The 22,978-nt window shown below is 42.1% G+C and overlaps 1 protein-coding gene across 7 annotated transcripts in view; it reads right to left on the bottom strand.

Annotated features, from left to right (window-relative positions):
• Positions 1-22,978, bottom strand: part of utrn (utrophin) — a 196,271-nt gene that overhangs the window by 158,544 nt on the left and 14,749 nt on the right. For all 7 annotated transcript variants that reach the window (XM_037751076.1, XM_037751078.1, XM_037751075.1 and 4 more), the window contains 18 exons: positions 18,538-18,599; positions 16,663-16,755; positions 15,379-15,456; positions 13,891-13,983; positions 13,109-13,281; positions 11,897-12,012; positions 11,110-11,276; positions 7,672-7,902; positions 6,216-6,397; positions 4,828-4,978; positions 4,428-4,547; positions 3,891-3,992; positions 3,444-3,551; positions 3,113-3,292; positions 2,224-2,387; positions 1,987-2,110; positions 1,800-1,887; positions 834-1,078 (listed from right to left, as the gene is read on the bottom strand). In XM_037751076.1, coding sequence (XP_037607004.1) covers positions 834-1,078; positions 1,800-1,887; positions 1,987-2,110; positions 2,224-2,387; positions 3,113-3,292; positions 3,444-3,551; positions 3,891-3,992; positions 4,428-4,547; positions 4,828-4,978; positions 6,216-6,397; positions 7,672-7,902; positions 11,110-11,276; positions 11,897-12,012; positions 13,109-13,281; positions 13,891-13,983; positions 15,379-15,456; positions 16,663-16,755; positions 18,538-18,599 — 2,477 coding nt within the window. The remainder of the gene's footprint in view (positions 1-833; positions 1,079-1,799; positions 1,888-1,986; positions 2,111-2,223; positions 2,388-3,112; positions 3,293-3,443; positions 3,552-3,890; positions 3,993-4,427; positions 4,548-4,827; positions 4,979-6,215; positions 6,398-7,671; positions 7,903-11,109; positions 11,277-11,896; positions 12,013-13,108; positions 13,282-13,890; positions 13,984-15,378; positions 15,457-16,662; positions 16,756-18,537; positions 18,600-22,978) is intronic.

Below are 22,978 nucleotides of genomic sequence, written 5' to 3'. Positions count from 1 at the left end.
TATGGAAATTATTTTTCAACTTTAGTTTTGAACCCGAACAATCTCTATCAAATCATGTTGCTCGCCACAGCCATAGGCTGTTACAATTAAAATTGTGGAGCTCAGACAACATTTTGGCCAGGATGGAGACACCGGGTGAAAGACTGACAGGAACGAACGGTCACTGAGGGAGTTATAAGCGGAGCGAAAAGTTTTAAGTGATTCACAATTTTTGTGCAGAAGCAGCTGTGTAGAATAATTAATTAAAACGACACGTTTGATGTGGACATAAGCACGGGGGGGTTCTGTGTTTCAACAGTCTGATGCTGGTTGCTCAAAATGTAACCAGCGGATCTGCCGTGTCCGTGCATAATTGTGAATTGACAGCGCACAACATCACTCTAGTTAGAGACTCCAGATGGGTGCGCTGGCTGGCTCTCTGTACTTATCTTGTGTGCACAAATTAATTACTGAGTGGGACAGAACATGATAAACGTCTATCTAAGTATAATATTGTTAACATTATTTTAATTATGGTGAAAACGGGACAATTTTGTAGTGACTGTTGAAAACCGGGACGCGTGTTTTACAGATATTTGTCGGGACTCAGGACACCTAGATTGAAACCGGGACATCTGGTCACCATATTTGCATCCCTTTTTTACCTTCATGGTTGTTATGACTGTATTTTAAAGTGTTTCATCTCTGCTGTGAAAACTGAAATGTTTATGAAATAACTGCAACTGCATGAGCTGAATGTAAAAAGGATTGATGAAAGGTTTAGAGGTGAAATTGAGGATTAAAGTCACACAAAGGAGATCAGGGTGAATGTGGACAGAGACAATGACTCCTACCTGACACTCTCCACTCAGGCTTCTGAGCTCGGCCTCGTCGCGCTTTTCTACAGCCGAGGTCGAGTCCAGCCACCGGTCTTGTTCCTCAAAGGCTTGGTCCAGGTCTGCCAGCTCTGCAGACACCGCTCTGACCCGGCTTTGAGTGTGAACTCGCTCACGCACCGCCTGCAGCTCCCTCACACACACATCCCACTCAGTTTGGGTCTGGTCTACGTCTGCCCTCACTGAATCCACACACACTCCCTCTACAGAGAGAGACAGAAGCAAACAGATATATAAGGGCTCACTTCAGACATACTTAACAGATAATTAAGTAGACTTTGAATGGCTTTTCACATCATTAAGTCTGAATTTGTCACAGCCTGTGGTGTGAGTCAGAGACCCTAGCGAGAGTGAAAACACAAATGGACGAAAAATTGGAAAACAGACAGTATGGATGAGAGAACAGCAGATATGAGGGAATAAAAGAAGTTGAGTTTAGTGGAAAGTTTGGTGTTTAACAAATCTACTAGCAGTACTGCTCCACCACCCCTCACTGCCTCCAGAACAGTGTAAACACATAAAAACCCTGAGTGCCTCTTCATTTCACTGAGCAGTTATATGAAGTCAGCAACCCCGCGGGCTGACAGATTTTTACTACTCTGTCCACAAACAAACACACATAAACACACGTTCAGATTACTGGAATCTAAAACTGAAAAACAATTACAAAAAAAAAAAAAAATTAGGATTGTAAATACCCAGAAAATACCAAGCAGCTGTAGAAAAAGTAGTCTCATAAAATCTTATGAGACCAACACATTTAACAGGGAAATGGAAGATATCTGAGCCAGTAGTCGTGAGCCTCTGAAAAACGATAAATATGAGCCGCTGTCTTAGAACGTGTTTGACAAAACTTGGATGGATTATGTAAAAATAATAATGTACTATTTCAGTGTCAGTGAGCAAGGACAATCTCCTTCATACCTCTCTCCAGCTGGTCCATCAAGACCCGTCCCTCCTGGATCACTTGACTGACTGTGGCTTCCTTTGCTGTGAGGTCCGACTCTAAATCCTGCAGCGATTGGTCAACATATATTTACGATGTGATTTTCAAAACAAGTGCTCTAACTTTAAGTTGTTTGATTTTAAGCCGTATCATCTGCAGATTTACCTTAAGCTTCTCCTGCAGGTCTGGTGTGTCAGGTGTAGTGTCCGGGTGTGTGGAGGCCAGCGCCTGAGTGGACGTCTTCCATGTTTTAATCCAGATCAGGAGGTCAGAAAGCTTATTCTCAAACCTGCACAACACAGAACATAATGTGTGCATTGGTGTACGTTTGTGTGTGTTTTTTATTCTTACACTTTTCTGGCAAAGGAGGTATAGTCTGCACGTGTGTGTCCCAGTTCTTACAATCGTCTGACTTCTGCATCCGTCTCCACCAATCGTTTCTTCGGAGGAGCAGGTGGGGCCAACTCCTGGTCAGCGATCGAAGAAGTCGCAGCCGCAGAGACTGCATCCACGACAACCTGCTCCTCCACCTGAGTCATCCCAGCGTCCGTCACAGCTTCCATTACCTTAACAGTGAGATAGAGCATGAGTGAGAATGGGACAGAAATCAACCACATCAGGTCACAACCAAACAAGTCATAACCAGGGCATTTAAAAACTACAGATAGAAATATTTGACCTTAAACTCATTCTATACACTCCATAACAATGTACAGAAGTGGATTTAATAAAAACATTGCATGTTGCACTCTTGAACAGCATGGAGGAAGTTATAATTTTACATCCAAAACTGTGGTTTTGGTAATTTATTATTCACATCACTTCACTTAAACTGACTATTTTGAATATAATAGAAAAGCAGGATAATTTGTATGTTAAAATTTTTCCCAATGTCTTCAATGAATTTCCAATGAACTCCCACCCATCTTACTTCCCTTTTTTGTTTTTCATCCCAAGACTACTGCCAAGCCCAAAACAACACATTCATACTGTCCAGCCAGTGCATCAGTCTTTCTCTACAAAGAAACTATACAAATGCATTTTTCAATGGGAGCTTTGTTGTACTTCATCTTCTTCCAAGGTGATCTAGCTTCCCCAACACTGACCACTGCATGTTTAAATTAATCTATATTCTGATGTAAACTGTATCACATGCTGGATATTTCTGGCTAAGCAGCCATGTGCTTTGTGCATCAAATTGCCACAGTTACTGTAGTATCCATGTATCTCTATTAGTTCATGTGTGCCTACTACAGTAAGCAGGAAGACGAAACCAAAAACACACACACACCTGGAAGGAGCAGTCCTCCAGCTTCTGCACCAGGTTGTCCCATCTATGTGTTAGCTCCTCTGTGTTTGTCTCAATCTTGGCTCCGGCCTCAGGGCTCCGCAATAGCGATATCACATCCTGTCCTGCATCAGACAGCTGGTCCAGAGTCCTCCTCTTCTTTTCCATGTCTTCCTTTAAAATCTACAGGATTTAATAATAAAAAAAAAAAATCAAAAGGCTACGCTAAACATGGAAATCTTATTATTAAAGCTCACAAACTAAAAGGTAGTTAGTTGTTAAAGTATTTGCTGCAACAAGCATGGCAACTACAAAGACTTGGCAGACCACTTACTGCTAATCGGCGCACATTGGTATTAATTTCATTTGGGTCCTTAAAGTTGCTGGTCTGTACTTCACTCAGGGCCTCCTCTTTTTCAGCCAACCATGCTCGAAACAAACTCTACAGAAGAGGTGGGAAAATAGTATTAACTTTAAATACTAAGCAAACATTACAAACAGAGTCTTGCTGTCCTGGAGCCTTGATAGCATGGGTAAAACATTTTGAATTCTGAATTCAGGAATCAGGTCAATACCTAAATTCAAAACCAGACGCATTTCCAACTCTTAACAACAGTGTGTTTAAGAATTGCAGGATGAAGAACATCTCAATGTGCATCTCAATACAGCTCAACAGGGGAGGAGAGAGAGTGTTGAAGTGGTCCTTTATGCTGGATTATTTAATTAGAAGGAGGAAAGGAAGACAGTATGTGCAAGAGGGAGAGCATGCTTCATGTCCTACCTGGTCTGAAAGAAGCTGTTGCCACACCATGAAGATTTCCTGCAGCTTGTGCCACCTCTCCTCTGTCCAGCGACACACAGCCGCCCAGCGCTCACCCAAAGACTTGAATGCAGGATAAAGACAGCCATTAATACAAACATGGATACAAATAATTAGGGCTGCAACTAACGATTATTTTCATTATCGATTAAATATAAACAGTCAGAAAATAGTGAAAAATGTCCATCCCAGTTTCTCAAAGTCCAAGTTGATGTCTTTAAATGTCTTGTTTTGTCAGTCCGAAACCCAAAGATATTCAGTTTAATATGCTATAATTCACAGAAAAGAAGGAAATCTACATATTTGAGAGGCTGAAAACAAATGATTATTCGATAATCAAAACAGTTGAGCTTCTTAGTACAGATCTTTGTTTTAGAAAAATGCACCCTGTTATTATTCCTGAATTGGCATTACAAGGCAGACGTAATGTATTGCATGTGCTGGAGGAAGACTCTCCTCCTTGAACTGACAAATACACAAAGACAACAGAAAACTCACTTGTAGTTGCTCCTCCAGAGCAGCGGTGGCACTCTCACCGCTGTTCTCGTCTACCACGACCACCATGTGTGTTAGAGAGTTGACCTTCACCTGCTCCGCCTCCAGGTCGTTCTGAAGCTCCTGAACGGAAACGCAAACAGTGAAGTCAGCACACCGGCCGCATATTACCCATTAACAGAGCTGGCAGAGAAGCCACTCAGCTTTATGGTGACACCATGGAGACAGTGAATGATCCAACATGTGACAAAGAGGTCACAAGACATGCCTGTTTTAGGACAAGAGCGGTGCATTGAGACCGTCACAATTATTTTTATGTTGTACTTGATTCCTGTCCACGTTAAATCAAATACTCGTTTTAGATTCACGCAAGATAAACGTTTGAATGGGAAGCCGTATTTACTTTGTGCTGCTCTATCTGTTCTTTGTAGAGCTCCAGGTCTTGAGCTGCCGGTTCTGTCTCTATCTTTCTGATTCGCTCCTCCGTCTGCGTCAGCCAATCAGAAAGCTGCTGTAACTGCTGCTGCTGAAGATCCATCAGGACTTCATGGAGCCTGGAGAGGGAGAGGAAGAAAGGACATGAAAGCTATCAGTTTAATAATCTTTACGGTGGTTATTTAACTGCCTCATAGTAGCACAAACACTACAATACGTGATAATGCTGTAGACAGACTCCACGGACAATGAGTCATTGCACATATCAGGGTCAACAGATGCTCTAGTGGACATCATGAATACGATTTATGTACAACTGTGTGTGAGTGTCTAAAGCATCATAAACCTTGACATACAGATTGAGCGTTAGACTTGTTAGGTCTTGGAGGGCTCAAGGCTTATCAGGTGTCACCTTCACACAGTTTGCAGCCTTGTACATTCTCCACAAGAAAAACTCATAAACATCTGAGGTCAACAGTGACACTGAGAGGAAAATGACCTCCGCTAGGCAATTTGTGGCTCATGATGTGATGGCACTGCACACTACACTGTAAAACTTAACAGATATTTGCATTTTAAGACTTATGTTTCTTTTTTTTTTAATGACAGCACAATTGGATCATTATGGCTCGAATACCATGTTTGGGGCTTCGAAGCTTCAGTGACAAATATTCGAGGATATTCAACGAATATGGGGCGACATCGACGACAACACAAACGGTCATTCTTCAAACATGCAGTCATTACTGACTATACTTTACTTTGCTCAAATTGTCTAATGAGAGATGAGGACAAAAATCTAACTTTACCTTTTTATTAAAATGAAAAAGGCTACAAAATGTCTAATAATCACATCAAATAAGCAATAGCCCATAAAAACTAATTTGCTCATATGTAGGCCTATAAACAAATGAATAAATAAATATACTGTAGCCTATGGCAACATATAAAATAAAAGCTCTGGCTTTGTTGAGACTTGTCTATCAATCTCCTCCGCTCTGTTTCAGCACACGCAGTCTACACACAACAAACAGTGCTATCCATCTGAGAATAACTAATACAAATGTATGTTGATGCATCATGAATAAGATTACTTTTCCTTATTCCATGGGATATTTGGGATTTTTGGGTAATGCATATATAATAATAAAAACATTTTTAAAAAACGCTGCACTCAAATACTGACTGGGACGTTGATTACGATGGCAACGGTCAAAGCTTCGAAGCATTCGGGTCAGCCTTAATAGTTTCCGACACAAATGAACTAAACTCATGTGATATTTGCAATGAACAATAGTAAAAAGTGTTGCAATGCCTCTACAGGACTAAAGCAGGTGTATATGTGTGTGTATCTACCTGGCTTGGCGGTCCATGCTGGCCACTCGGAGGTTCTCCCAGCGGGAATTGAGGAGGCTCATCTGCTCCCGGATTTCCTCTTCTTCCTCCTCTGTCAGATTGCCCTGGGCAATCAGTTGGTTACCCGCTTGGAGCACATTACCCACACTGCTCTGGTGCGCTGTCAGCTCCATCATAAAGGCCTTTCGGGAGAAGGAGAGGTAAACAGTTATGATACGAAAATGTTTTACTGCAAATCTTTGACTTTGAAACTGTTTCAATTTGAAATGTTGGTCTTCCAGACAAGCTGTATGCTAGAAACAAAAACAGCCTTGGGACCCACTATCTGTATGTACACTATGTTAAGTTAAGGGAGATAAACACATACCCTTAAGATGATCCAGATTCAGTCTAACATTGCTTATATAAACTGAGACAGCACGCTGGCACCTGGCGACCACATACTAAAATCTGGATACGTTTCACTCCCCACCCTCAAGCTTCACTTGGTATAACACTTAATGATGCCCTGCAGAAGCACTGGGCATCACCTCTGCACCCTTGCATTAGCGAGTGTTGCTGTAGCAACAGTCAGACAAGCCTGCGAGCACAAACTGAAGAGCACAGTCTGTCAAGCAGCCAACTGAGACCAATTGCAAAACAAAAGAGGAAGGAGAAAATTCTTCAAGAAGGAATACAAGAGCAACTTTAAAGGAGTTTGGTTGCTTCTCAGCTCCTTAGAGGAGCTGCTTTTTGCTGGTTCTTGCTGTGAGAAATATGAAGCCCAATGAGTTGACTTATTGTCTGTTTTCCGTGAGCTCTCTGGTTGAGTAAGCATATTTGACTGCACCTCTGAGCACATTGTTTTTGATCAGGCTTTGCTGGAGAAGTTGGAGTAAGTATGTGAACAACAGGGCCGAAACAAACTGGATTGATTTGTTTTAGACCTCCTGAAAAGCCTGGCTGTTAAAGAGGCTTTGGGTCTTGTTGCTCTCATGGTCTCACTACCAGCTTTCAGCTTTGACCTGGATTCCAGACATTAGACTTCAGAAATATTCACATCTCAGCCAAGGGGAATCCAGCCAAAGCCCCTTTACACACATGCACAGACACAAACCCTGCAGCTACGCCTTCTCAAGCAAGCAAGTAAGCTCTGTGCCAGGGCACCATGGGGTGCTGTGCGCCTCTGTTCTCTACAGAATTCCTGGCATTCCCAACATGTACGGAGCATGTACTGTTGGTTGTGGGAGGTGTCTGTCTCTGGGATGCTATCTGCAGTCTCGACAATGAAGAGTGACAGTTCTTAGACAAAAAATGGTGTGCAAGTCACACAAATGTCATCACATTGTCACTTTTTTTTTACAGTGTTAGAGGTGCAAACAACAGTGTTATTTATTCATTTAAGTTAATTTGTCTACATGTGCATGCATGTTCACCTCTCTGCAAGCCTTACGTCAGCCTGCAGGTCTCCTCCTACCTCGTGTGTGTGAAACTGCTCTTTGACTTCTTCCACATCGTCCGACACCTCCTCTTGAATCTGCAGGGCGTCCTCGGCCGACAGCAGCCAGGTCAGCACCTCCTCCAGCGTGGTCTGGTAGCTGTCCAGGTCCACGTCCAGCAGGCTGCCCTCCATCTCCCCCTCTGTCTCTGTCAGGGTGCTGGGGGTCTCCGGCCGGGGGCTGCTGCCTGCTTCCTCCATCTGCATATTCTGGAAAACATGAGGCAATGGATGAAGGCAACTGTTGACCATATTATAGACAATATGTTTACATCTGGGGTTGTCATTACTGTATTACTGTATGTAATAGTAAAATATAACATTGACAGATAGCATTGAACAGGAGGAATGTAGTAGGAAGCAATAAAGAGTTTCTGCTTCCTTGATACGTCACATTCACATGGCCACATCAAAGCTCTCAGGACAATGATGTCTATGAAACACAGCCGTGCCCAAAACCTCAATTTGTCCTTGACTCTGATTTTCATCTGTGCACATCAGTTGGTGAGTTTTAAAATAGAGCCAGACATCTAGGAGGGCCCCGTGCTGCCCTGGAGCATGCAGAGCGACCTGCCCTGCTCAGTTAAGGAAAAAACAAAACAACTGCAGGCCTATTATAGGATGCTGGGAGGTGCTCCTGGCACGCTGGGCAGGTCAATCCTCATTCTAGGAATAGCAGTAAAATTGAAACATAGTGGTATCCTGGGTAAATTTGGGTGTACAGTCAGAGATGGATGGGGAAATCGCTTTCCTTAGAGGGAAAACATGTTTGAAATGAAACAACTTAGATGGAAGTGGAAAGATCACTTTGTTGTGTAATGACAGTAGTCTTGTCAGTGCTTCCCTGAATAAGTTCCTAACTCTGACACCCCATCCATTGTAGACAACTGAATTAACAAACTACTCCAGGTTTCCATTTTTCTGAAGGGAGGTAGGAAAAAGTTTGACAGAGCACAACAAATCTGTCTGGAACTAAAAATGAACAGGAGATAAAATCTTTGCAGCGGCAGCCATGCCAAGTCAAAGATGACAGAAATGCTAATGGGTGTGTAGAGGCTGGTACAGTAACAAGTCAAATGGACCTTTGTTTTCCAGGCTGAAATTACACAACGGTAATGTCTGTGTAGCGAACTCAGGAAAAGGTCACCTGCTGAAAATATTCGATGACCTTTTGGATATTTTGGAGTAAGTCATAAAAAATACAGTACGCTCTTATGTTAGACCAGTGGAGGCTGGCAAAGACAAAGTAACAATGAGAGAAAGAAAGACAAGGGAGAGAGAGAGAGAGAGAGAGTGAGAGAGAGAAAACTGCAGCCTTGGTCTATTTATTGACTTAAATGGCTGTAAAATAGCTGTGGTCTGGCTCAACAGAACACTTTATTATCACCAGATGATTTGTTCACATCAATTCCTGCATTCGTCACTTTTGCAGTTGTGATTCTGGAGCATGCAATGCATCCTCATGCACTTATCATCAGTGATATTCCAACTTTGACGGTAATGCAATAAAATGTTATTAGATCTCAAGCTGATGTTGAAAACAATCATTATCTATAATCAACATTAAGATCTCCACAACAATATCAGGAACCAATACCATGAACCTAAAACTAAGGGGGGGGAACCTAAGCGAGTCATCAAAAACAAAGAGCCTTTCTTTTTCCTCCACTCCGTCTCACTACCAGCAGCATTACGCATCACTTCCTATGGAGAGAGGACCTGTGCCAGGAAAGTAAACCCCTTGTTGGACCAATCAGGGCACTATTTAAAAAGACTTTTCCAGCACTCGTTCCAGGACGTGTGAAGTATGTGCCCAAGGGCAATAAAAACTTAAGAGGTGGTTTCTGGGATTTTCTGACTTCTGACTAAAAACCACTGAGTTGCGCCGCCCCGGGAATGTATGTGATTGAAAGAAATTACATTTTTTGGAGGGGTGCAACTTGGTCTGCTTTAGTTACTAATCACAATTTTAGTGAATCAAGTTGTAGAAATAAGACACTCTGAAATGCTCACAGATGTTAAACACTGAACAGTGTCAGTATGTGCATGTTAGTCACATGCTAAAGCCGGCAGCCCACCAGCACACACAGGCATCTTTAATGCTCAAATAACCTTCCCTGTCAACTCTCTGCACACACTCCCCATTCTCACCAATTTATTCCCTCATTTCCTTCCACCCCTTTACAGCTCTGTGTTTCCAGCAGCATGCAGTTCGCTCTGTTGGCTAATGTCAGAGGGGTGAGTCATGGCTCTGCTCCCTATTTGCCTGCGCCTGCTGTGCTTTTCATGAGCAGTGCTGGAGAGAATGAAGGAGATGGCTTTTTCAGGGTGGGAGAGTGACTCATTCTATCTGGCAACACACAATGAGACACTTCACAATATTCCTTATGCTTGCACATAACGGCGTCCGTGGCCTTCAAACTGAATGTTATCAGAAATACAACACGGCGGAAAAAGGTTGAAGCAGTTATGGCTTCAAATTTTTTTTGCGGCTTCAGCTTTTCAGTTGTGGAAGCCCGACGTTCAGGAGGAGCGGAACGATCATCTCAGCGTTCATAGAAAGAGATAACGGTTTGTTTACACCGGCACAGACGGGGGAGATATCTGCTGCTCTGAAGCACTGGGTCACTACGGAAATAATTGAACCATGGGGATTAGGGAGGTAGTACACTGTTTTGTTTAGTTCATTAGGGGTGTATCAATCACAAATTCATCATGAACATTTTGGTGTGGAACATTTACAATGCTTTTTGCAATTCGGTACATCCTATGAACCAAATAGTTGCAGTCTAGTATAGTACAATCTATCTGCAGCGTATATTGTACATATTATACTACATATTGGCATGTGCAGAACATAAATCCCAAACTTCAAGTCCAATAAAGACAGTTTTGGCAGGGTGTCAGCTGTCAGAACAGGCCAAAGGAATTTTAGATTAATTGTTTTTGTGCCTTCATTTATACAGCAAGTTTCATAGCCAATGAGCAAGTTAAATAAAGGGAATGTCATCTTGGGTTTTTCTCACTGTGCCAAAAAACATACTGAATCGTGACCTTGGTTTGGGTATCCAGAACCAGTTCTGAACTGCATCTTTTTCATTCCAGTTATAAATTCCTAAAGTTTGGACTTACTGTCTACATTGCTGGTTACCAGCTGTGGGTTTTTAAAGTTTGCACATAAAAGAGCACCTTGGATTCCTGGAAAAACAGATGTACCCGTGAACTCCAGCGAACACCTTTTGTGTGAGCAGTTTAAAAAGTTGTGAGAATAGTACAGTGACTCTCCCCTTGGTCTACAACCACGTACGTGTCCTTCCCACTTTGCCCAAAAATCATAACTCAGAAAGGTGTTGGTGTTTTCTACAAGCTTATATTGTACCCTCCTGGAATGCAAATCGACTGTGTTGTGTGTTTTACCTGAGCACTGAGGCCTGGACCTGAGTCCTCAGACCCCACTTTGTATTTGCGTGGCAGGGTCTCCACTTCTCTGATAGCCTCCATGGTCACGTCTTTGGGCAGCACGGCGAACAGCGATGTTACGTACATGAGGATGGACTTCTTATCTGGTAACTGCACCGCCACGTCTAAGAGAACGGGGGGATAGAGAGGTGAAAATGGCATGAGGAAGAAAAGCAGCATGGTAGATGGAGCGAGATAGCAGTTAAGGGTGACGGGAGGAGATTAGATGGGAAGGAGGGTGAGAGGGGAGAGAAAAGGGCAGGTTGAGGCAAGTTGTACTAATTAAACAAGGCTTTGACACAGGTCAGATGTGACTATGTCTTGGTCACGACATAACAACAAGTGTCTGAATATAGATGGCTTAAGTACGTGCACACTGCGGATCTACAGGTACTCCATGAACTAGAAAAAACATTCTGAGCAAACACAGCTTCTTACAAATCTTCAGCCAAAGACAACACCAAAGTATTTGCTCCATCGTGAGTGTATCCAACTGCTGGCAGGACATGAAGGTAGGCTACGTGGACGCGGACCATATTTTAATATGTGGGAATTTTGGACAGTAAAATGTACCTCATTCCATAACCAACTATTCTTTGGGAATACTATAAAAGGTAGTTGATAGGGGCCTTTTCTTTTGTAACCATTGTTTTTATAGTTTCATAAAAACTTTCTACAGTTATTCTTGTCCAAATAAATACAGTTGGTGTACAAGTGTTTAAAAACAGTTCAGAATTTGCCGTACCTTCGGCATCCAGTAGCCTCTCAATAGCCAGCTGGTCTTTGGCTACGGTGAAGGCATGGTTCAGTCTCTCCACAGGGCTCATTCTGACTACCTGGTCCCAATTGAATGCATTCGGTCTGAAGACACAAAGAAAAGTGGAGATGAGAGCGGCAACTTAACTTTCAGGATTTGCAGAATTACAGTTACAATCTCAGATAATTCATAAAACACATATATTCATATAAATATGCATATTTCTCAAAGCGCTGGTGCTGTTGGGGTGAAGATAAATCATTGGTTTTTAAGAACACAGCTTCTGTTTTACATGCACTTGTGTAAGAATGGTGTTTTGTACATACCAATGTAATAACTCAGGGGGTGGAGGTTTCTATATTAATTTTTTGGACAATAAATGACCTTTTCCTGAGCATATACCTTGTGCAGAAAAAAATGGAACAAACATTTGAAACTTATATGTGTCCTCCGTACAGAAAAGACTCTTCCCTTAGTGGTGCAGGGGGGGGGGACTTGTGTTGAGGCCAGTTGGGTGTGGAATGTGTGTGTTCAGTGATCCACCTAAACCCTGGCCTAGGTCTAAACCAACACTGGCCTTTCTCACAGCTCACAGGCCCGTGTGTGTGTGCGTGCGTGCATGCATGTCACTAGTAAGGACAAGGGGTTACAGAAGGGGGGAAAACACCTCTGACGCTTCTCTCGCCCTCTTTCTTTCACACACAACAGCGTACATACACACACCAAGCGTGTGCAAACAGTGGCACGGCAGGCGTAAACAGAGCAAGTCAAGCAGTGTACACACACCCGGCAGGCGCTGACCTGTCAACCTGACCTCCCGCCACTTGCACAGCCTGGGTATCCTCTCACACACACACACACACACACACACACACACACACACACACACACACACACACACACACACACACACACACACACACACACACACACACACACACACACACACACACACACACACACACACACACACACACACACACACACACACACACACACAGAAAGCTTCCTACATATCGGCCATTCCTAAATTTCAAGGCTTGGTTTCTTGAAGGCATGGTTCAGGATGATTTACAGTCAGAGTCAAAAGGGCATATGTCAAATATGCAATGTCAACTTAAAGAAAATGTAACCCACAGCAACAAATCTCACAACATGACCCCCCCCCCCCACCTCCCAGAATCTGCAATCTCTCCTCACCTGAAGTGGTGGAGGATGCCGTTGAGAGCCATGCCGTCAGCCCAGCTGGTGGTGAAGTTCAGCACATTGACTTCTGGGTATGAGCGTGTGCACTGGCGTACCCAACTCAGTAAGATCTTCTCACTGTTGGTCTGCTGCAGGTTGGACATGATATCCTTCATGATGTCTTTCACCTACACAAATATGAAACAGCACACATTAATATGGGTGAATAAACAAAAGTTAAAACATGCAATTTTTGCATATGTGTTTTGTTGATATGGAAAGTGATAATGGGGACCATGCCAGATTAGAGCATCATGCTCATTGTGATTGGCACATACTTTCAAAATGCGTAAGAAATGATATGAGAAGATCACAATTAACCACCACAACTTCTATGTGATCTATGGTTATATGAAATAATGACAGGTTTGCTATGATAATGACAGCATATCGAATTCACAGTGCATACAGTGACAGGAGTGACATTAACGTAAACTAATATTAATGAAAAACTAATATTGAAAGAACTGGCAGTGCCTAAACCCTTTTAATAAAACCTCTTGACTATTTTCCTTCAAATGGTTGTTCTAAATTTCAGCAGGTGGATGATAACCATGTTTACATGCTTACACGCACGTGTGCACATCAATACTGATTTTCCATCATGTGTATTTTTAATCCCTCTGGATCATCAGTGAATTGTGCGTCCACGGTCAGAGCAAACATTAATGAGTCTTTGTGTGTGTGTACGTGTGGAAAGAAAAGAACAGCACATGTGTGTCTATTTGTGTGCTCACCTGCCAGTGAAGGATAATACTCCAGATGAGGCCCAAAGTCAGCTTGCGGTTCCCATCCACAATGTCTGTCCCTCCGATGTTTACAAGATCGACCTGAAAGAAGTGTCAGACAATAAGAGAGCGACTCGTTGAAAATAAATAATTAATAGTACGAGCAATGGTACAAAGGTGTGTATTAGCTGTAAGGTAGATTGATTGTTTTGAGTAGATTAGTTGGAAAGCCACGCCAGTAAAATCTCCTGCTTCAAATCTTAATGAGTGTCCACACTGTCACAGCTGAAAACTTCTGAACCATTACCACACAGTGAATTATACGACACTAATTACATCATTCCAAAGCTACCTATAAATAAAGTGAGTCTGCAGCCTTGTCAGACACTTATTATACGAGGTGAGGCCAAATGAGGACTGATTACATGTAAATATTTTGGAGAGGATCAAGGCACAGAGTGGAACACGAGGTCAAGTGTCTGGTCAAACTAAAAAAGTGACCTCTCTGTATACGGCACAGCTGACCTCTGACCCTTCTCTAGTCCCAATTAGCTCTATCCTGCCACACTATCCCTTCTCTGTCTCTCTCACACGGAATCTCACATATATAGCTCATCATATTTCTGCATCTGTGCACATGTTTCCATCCCCAACTTCTAAACTAGGACATATTGAACCTGCAAACTCAAATTTTCCTAAGTTTTTAAAAAGCTTTTGAAGCAACCAGAATCATCCAGCAGCACTCCATCAGAGGGAGAGCGAATAAATGACTGCAATAACATACTTACTCTTGTAGCTCTTTCGATGAAGCTTTACACTCACGTTAAATGTGCACAGTGAAGTCAAGTTTTTCCATGGCTACAACATGACATCAAAGTGGAGGACATTTCAGTGATAAACGTGGTTTCTATACTTTAAACATCAAGTATTTTTATGATATCTATTTATTTTCAAAAGCTCCTAAAAAGGCCTTATTTCTTTTTTTCCAGGAAGCAGACTTTAAAGGCTCGTGGGAACTCTGGCCTTCACTGCCAGCTGACTCTTGCAGGAGAGAAACCATTGGGGGGTTGCATGCAAACTCCAGCCTCTGCTACTTCCCATGAGCATGCCCTTCGCATTATCTCCCACTGCTAAGGTCAAAGCATTAAGACCAACTATTGTACACAGAGAAGAGGAGCGATGAGGGAGCGAAGGAGCGAGGGACACAGACTCAATGTAGACAAAATGACACATTCAAATAGATAGGCTGGAAATGTACCATAGTCAAAGAGGTTGTGGGTTTTTACTTCAACAAAACACAACAGCAGCTAACTTTACAGTTCACTAGTTCCCTCTTTCTGTCTGTATTATGCTGTCATATGCGGCTAAAAATGAAGCCCTAGACTCTTTGACCTTAATGGCACCTGGTTAAGAACCACTAATGTAAGTGATTTGGTTAAAAGCATCCGCCAAACAGTAGCTGATGTGACAGAACAGCAGAAAACACCAGATACTCACATTATTTTGATGCAGGACTTGAAGTACTTTGTTGACGTTGTTGAGAGCGTGCACTCTGGTGGAGCCTCTCTCTTTGGTCTGAGGAAGAGGAAACACAACACGAATCAGGTGACGGCATGTTCAGTGTTTACTAGCCAATCATAAGGCTGCAGGAGGAATCCTACATGCAGATACATGGAGTAGTTCCTTGGAAAATTGAGGCTATGACACGTTTATTTACACTCATGAAAAAAATGTGAGGCATCGCTACACCAAGAAAAGGTATGTCATCACTCAGCAGAGTGTTTCTCTCCATACATTCATCACAGCCATTACGCTATCAGCAGTGTCAACGGGCCAACTTATGGAAAGAATGGCAGGATGAATAGCTGCCAGCTGCAAATCCTTTTTAAGTCTCCACATACCTTAACCTCTCATTAGCACCCCATTATAGAATTAGTATTCTGGTATCAGAGAGAGTGTGTGTGTGTGTGTGTGTGTGTACATGTGCGTGCTCGTATGTATGGCATAGAGACAGTTGGCACTTAGTATGGCTGCAGGTGCTAGAAAGCAGATATACTGCTGAGGGGGTGACAGCAAGGTGACAACACCGATAAAAAAAGGAACAAAAATGTTGCACTCATAAGCGGTCACTGGTTGGAGAAACGGCAAAGAAAGTATTCATTAATCTTCTGTTGAGCAAGATCTTTGCGGAGGAAAAATTTGATGTCCTGCTGAAAACAACATACATGCAGAAAATACTACAATCGCTACACATGCACAGTTGATGAAATGGAGGATGTAATGTGTTTGCAACACATCTGTTCTTGATGTAGCTGTTCAAGCATCCAAACTACATCTGCTGAGGTCCCGCGTGGCTCTAATGTTTACATTAGATTTAACGTTTGAGTTAACGTGAGGTAATGCATGTGCTCGTACCGCCTTGAGTAGATGCAGCAGTCACGTAGCAGCTACAAAAACACTGCACTCCTGTACTTCCATTGCATGCATTGCCCAAAAACTCATACGCATTTTAGTGGTGTTACAACCCTTGCTGGAAATTCGTGTTTTAAAAATGTTGCCCAGCTTGATAAAATGCACTCACGCAGCAAGCATGTTTTTTTTCATCCTGCAGCCTTGGGACCTTTGTTGTAAGTCACACCCCTCTCTCTCTCATTTCTAAACTGTCATCTGTAGTAGTAGTAGTGAAGCTAAACAGGTCGAATGACTCATTTCTTAATAATTTGTTTGTTATTGTCTGACAAGTTAGTCTGCAAACCTAGATACACACATACACAAACTCACCAGTACAGTGCCAGTGAGGCTCTCCAGCAGGTCCAGCAGCTTCCTCCCATCCCTCAGGTCGGAGAACATATCCTTGATGGGCGTCTTCCCCGTCTGATTGGAGAAAGCAGCATAACTGGTCGGTTATGTCTACAATTTTGTAGTCTACACCAAGGATGAGCGCTGCAGAGTGTGGCTGCAGCTCAGAAACAATTAGCCAGATGTTGCAGCAATCAATAAACAAGCCCATCAACTAACACACTCAGACATTTGTATTTCAGAGTTAAAGGGAGAATTTTCCACCTTTTATGTGCATGTCCAATCAGTGTTGATACAAAATCAGTTGTTGTTCCTGCATCCATTTGACAGTGACGTAGTTGAATGCAAGGAAGAACTACATGTCTACTACTACTACTACTACTACTGCTACGTCTCTGCCTCTGGGTAGCCAGGGGTCGTGCTCTGGAAGCTGCTCAAAAACGTTTTGCTTATATTGCAAACTAGCTACGTTACCAACAGCGGAAATTGCATCCCAAAATATGAGTGCAGAGATTGTTATGGATGAAACATTTTACAGTGTTTTGGCTGAGTCATATTTATTTGAGTCACAGTATACGGCCGAAGAAATGCAGCGTAGAGAGGCCGAGGCTGCATCCCCCATGCAAGAGGATATGGCCGGCGGGGACCCTCCGAGCGTCAGAAGCTTGCGCGCAATGCATCCTGGTACATGTAGGCACTGCCGGCAGGCTCCGCCAGTAGGGGAACTCAGTTTTCTCGGTCAATATAGCACGCACTGAGCAATTTATTGCTTCAGTTGACAACGTTTACCATCAACACTGATTGGACATCCACATAAAAGGTGGTGAATTTTCCCGTTAAGATATTAACTATGAATCGACTAGGTTTTCAACTCAGGAAATGTGGATATTTACAGTGACTGCCAGATTGTCACTGAGAGGAAATTTACATGTCAAAGTGGACTCAAATCCATTGAGGCATAACATTTAAAAAATATTAAAATGAGTAGTTCAACCACCCAATCCAGGTCATAAACAGGAAACATGATGCAGCTGCTACAGGTAAGTTTGGAGGGAATCCAAAAGCGCCACATATAGATAAGACAAAGACAAGTTTGGCAGGACATAACAACCGCTGTCATAACCATTAGACATTCAACACTTTGAAAGCATCAAAAGCAGAAAAGAGAAGACTGAGCTAAACTGAGAGCATTTAAGAGCTGGCTGGTCTGAAGAGTGCAAATATTTAAACAAGACCAGTTTGCAAAATCAGCTAAGCATATTTAACACAATTCTGTGAACGACTGAGAATAATGGGATAGAAAAACAGGACCACACACGTAAAGCCATTATTGTAGCACTCTGAGGGGAAACTGTTACTGGGTAGAGTAATGGACTAAGACATGCACTGAAACTAAATAATGTTTAGGTCATTGTTCTGAACATTTGCAATTAGGGTTTGTGCTTCATTTGACCAAATTAAGATGAGATATAGTATAAGTGCAACAAAAACATTTACACAATGGTACGTTAACATTTCAACAGTTAAGTCCACTGCTGGCGACAAAGCTATTCTGCTGCAGGACTAACTTTTAGCCAACTTTTTCAACTGTTTCTCCGTAAAAATTCAGGGATTCTTGTACCATATTCTTGAATCGTTTCTGACCTTTTCTGTTATTTTCTACCATACTTGGTGTGGTGTCGCTGTTCATGTTGCTTCCCCCATTTTTTCTCTTCTGTTAAGTGTCTAATTTCACCCATAATGCATTGTGCGACAGGCTCTGTCAGTCTTACACCAGTCCCTCATAGGGAAGCTTTATGCAACATGTAAATTTAAGTGTCTATAGCAAGTCTGACTAACAGTTATATTTCACGTTACCTTGGAGAACTGTGCATTTATCCATTTGGTGAATGTTTTCTTCTGTACTGAATCATGCTCATCTGTGGAACAAAAAGAAGAGGGGTTGTTGTTAGAAAAGTGAAGAGGTGGATAAAAAAACAGTCGGTCTTATGGCGGCAGCAAAGAACATTATTAACACTCAAAGACCATTTCCACTCGTTTATTTTAGGAACCCATTGGCCAAATTCACTCTCCCTGGTAAATGCTGGTAAATGGTCATTGTAGCTAGAGGCGTCACGGCTTAAAAGCATCATGATCAATGTGGCTGGAACATCAGAAAATTACAGCAACAAAATGTAGGCAGGAGGGGTATTTGGATAAAAATGCACAAAATGTCAAAAAGTGTGCCGTGTCAGTAAAGCTAAAACAAAAAAAAACCATCTGCACCTGTGCACAAGCCCTTGCCCATTTATAATGTTCTCCTGGTCTCTGAATCCAATTGTACAAATATTTCACATTCTCTTCCCGCTTGACTCCCTCCCTGCTCCTTCTTCATTCTCTCCAACATGGCTCTCTAATAAGGCCTCATTGTGTGTCAGGCAGAGGGTCAGCTGCTTTGATGTGCCTGGGCGACTGTAATGGATCAGAGTAGCTCACACAAAGCCTTGGACTTGACTTAGAAAATTATTTTTGCCACTTTGTCCCACAGTTAAAAGAATATGGAGGAAAACAATCCATCTCAATTATCATGACTATATTTTTATCTTCACGAGTTATTTTTTGTGACATAACAAAATGACATATTAAGATGAATGTTTTACAATCACAACTGAAGATTAGATTTGGTGGCGCAACCTGTGTGAGTAGAAAACCTTCATATAGTTCATAATAACGGAGGTATCTGAAGATGTTCTGTACATACATCAGTGATAAATAATGTGATTCGGCTTCTCAGATGTGAGGATTTAATTATTTTCAACATCCCATAATTTAGTAAATTAAATCTCTTTGATTTTTTTTCTTTTTTTTTTTACTCTACAGAAAAAAATAAGCTATTTCAAGTTATCACTTTGGACTAAGAATGCACCAATCCTATCTGTCAGATCTTATTGAGTTGATTAGGTAACCGATACACATTTAAAACTTTAATATTTTCCTTTGCGCTCCATTAATTTGCTCTGATGACCTAATTTTGATGATGATAAGCTACTGCTTTTACTCACCACTTAGTGCAGGCGGTTCACAATAAATGCATTTTAATGTGAAGTGTTACAAATACAGTTGCAGCCTTATGTTACATAGGAATGATTCCAGTGAGTTCCTTGCAGCAAGAAAGCATTAAGCAGATTTAGCATTTGGAAAAAGAGAGCACTGGTATCGGATTGGCATTTGCTGCTGCTGCACCTTTGTATCGGTTGTATTGTTCCCTGAGTTTAGGTATTGGAATCAGTACTGGGAAAGAAAAAGTCAAACCGGTGTATCCATACTTTGGACTTTGACTGGTATTTATCATAAAAATGGACTGAAAACAATATCAAAAGATTCATTATGAAAATAATCACTCACATTAAATAAAACAGGATGGCCATAAAGGATTTAGAGGCCATAGAAAGAATGTATCTTGCACAGTCATGCAATGAACAATCACATAGAGTGGCGTAGAGTGGCGGGTCATTAAACTCCAGACCGAGACATCAAATCATTGCAGGAACATAATGACATTCCAAAACAAAGTCCAGCGGCGGTATGAACTTCCACAGCCAAATACACAACAGCATCAACAATGGAATTGTACACCTGAGGGGAACAGGTGTTATCTGTCATTGTGTCAGAGAACCTTCCCCTCACATATATCAGCACTTCATCCTGCCATGTTCTGCAAGTTTAAGTTATGTTTAGTTTCTTTTAATCCCACGTGCCCTTCCTGTACTTTAACCTCCTAAATAACCCATTCATTAAGTTGTCAGTCTTGTCTCACAATTGTACACCTGAGGGAGTGGGTCAAAAAAGAAATGCATTCACATCTGCTTCCAAGCACCGTGACGGAGGTCCAAGATTGTAATCTAGGGCTGGAGATTGAAGAGGTAAAAGTGTGTTTGTGTGTAGGAGCGTTAAACTGCCACTGTCATTCAACTAGCCGCTGTGTAAAGCACCATGAACTGAACAAAAGGTCAAAGGTTAAGATCACCAGCCCCAGCAGTCATCGGCTTCTTTGTTTGGGGTGTGCGGAGTGTATGTTGTGTGTGTGTGCGTGCACAGCCGCTGGCTAGGTGAGAAGGGGCATAAAAACAAGAATGTACCACAAACGGAGGCCAGAGGTAGGGGGTGAGGGAGGTGAAGAGGTGAGCGGATGAGATAAATGGTGGTGGAAGAGACTAGAGAGGTTTTTTTGGAATTATGAAGGGTCTACATATAGAAGGAATTTGTGATTTTGGGACATACAAAAAAAAAAGACTTGACTTGACTTGAAGGAAACGGGAAGACGACAAGACAGAGTTTCTACATTTGCCTTTTTACCTTAAAATTACATTCTTCGGGTAGACATTAATTTATTGCCTGAATGTGAAAACGTTTTAGTTGTCAAACAAAGTTGCTGTCAAGAATTCTTATTATCCAGGGTCACAGTATGCATAAATATATATAAATGCATGACAATGAGGACTGAATAATCTTACATTTTTCTCATTCACAGTGGGAAATAGACACACATAATTTATACGCCATCTAAATGTTCCAGAAATGTCATGAAGACCAGAGGAGAAGATGACAACAAATATGAGACAACAAGTATGGAGTGGTATTTCTGTGGAAAGCAACCACTAGAAAGGTGAGATTTTGGGGTGGGGACAAAAGCAGGAGAGGCTAATTTTCCTTGACTGGTATATGCTTGCACTGTGTCCTCTTCTCTGCGCCATTGTCTTTAAAGTGCTTTGAACCGTAACACTGTAAAAGGCCCTCCTGAGAGTATGTTGACCTATTTTTTCCACATAAATCTCAGGCAGCAACAATAAAACCTAAAGGATTCTTTCTCAAGAGGCGAAGAAGACAAAGAGGAGGTGATGAATGAAGATGATGGAGAAAAAGGACACAGGAGACAAAGACGGGGTCTTTGAAAAAAATAAAACGACACAGCATGATTGACAAAAGGGTAGGTGACGTAACAGGGGGGGCCCAATAACTGATGACAATCAATCACGGTGGATAACTCACAGGTGGAATGGTTAAACAAGCCCTGACAGATATGGAGAGAGGAAGAATGAAAGACAGGCAGACAAGACAACAAAAAAAGAGAAAAACAAGGAGAGAGAGCCAAAAAGATAAAGAGAAACAGCCAGAGGGAGAGAAAAAATGCTGGCAAGAACATTTAGAAAACAACTCACGAGGAGCAAGACAAGTATAGTACAGGCATGCTTTCAACGCAATATCAATTTTCCTTTTATAAAAAGCCCTATGTTGGGGCCTCCTGTCCTTACAGCCTTATCAGCACCCTGTGGAGGGCCTCTGAGGCCCCTGAGGAGAGGGTCCCTGTGGGCTCAGGTCTCCTCCTGGGCTCTCCAACGTACCACCTTGACAAGGACAATACACTCGATTCATACACGCTGCTCCACCTCAATCTGTCTGCTGCTGCTACTCACCACAGCACAGGAATGTCTTACTGCAGGACGGATCAAAGCAGCGACAGGGCTGTGTGTGTGTGTGTGTGTGTGCTTGTGTGTGTGTGCAAGAGAGAAAAAATACCCAAGGGGAGTCTGTATATACACCATTAATGCACCATTACATATGTCCACTTATGTCGCTTTGCTCATGACTATTTACATCTTTGCACACAAGTACTTCTGCCAAGTATGTTATACATAACACTTTCATGTTGACATTTATGGTAGGGGAAAAACATACACACTTACAGTTAGTTGCGAACAAACTGTCAAATCAGCTCTGGTCCTAAAATCATGTCTGTGTGACTGGCGAGTGGTATGTGTGCTAGTGTTGTTCACCGAGACCTGACCTGAAGCACTTTAAGCTTTGTGTTCATCTTCAGCTGAGTGTTAAAGCTTCAAGCTGACGGGGTTAAAGGGTCCAGCATCACACAACAAAATTAATTTAGTGTCCAGCACCTCTTAGTAAAGTTTAATTAGTGTAATTAGTTATGCTGGGGTCGCGAAATATCCATTTTTAGAGTCAACATTCATTTAAAACTACACTAGATGAGGTTTTTAATGCAAAAACTCACCCTTCTAATGAGCTGGAATGCCAAAGGGAGGCTGACCATTCAGCTGAAAAACTTCAGGTATGCACAAATAAAACAATTTCCTACTCAACTCAACTCTCTGTACGGTACGTTTTGTCACTCTAGTCCCGTTGCTTTTTAGAGTATTCTGCTGTGTACAATTCACTGATTTCACAAGATACAATCATGGGCTTTTAACTTATAATTTAAATCCACTGCTAATTGAAGACTGTACTACAGAATGAGTATATC

Source organism: Sebastes umbrosus, chromosome 18 (genome assembly GCF_015220745.1).
Source record: "Sebastes umbrosus isolate fSebUmb1 chromosome 18, fSebUmb1.pri, whole genome shotgun sequence".
Lineage (NCBI taxonomy): Eukaryota > Metazoa > Chordata > Actinopteri > Perciformes > Sebastidae > Sebastes > Sebastes umbrosus.
The sequence above is the reverse complement of the archived record's forward strand: the minus strand, read 5'-3'. Positions and strand labels throughout refer to the sequence as shown.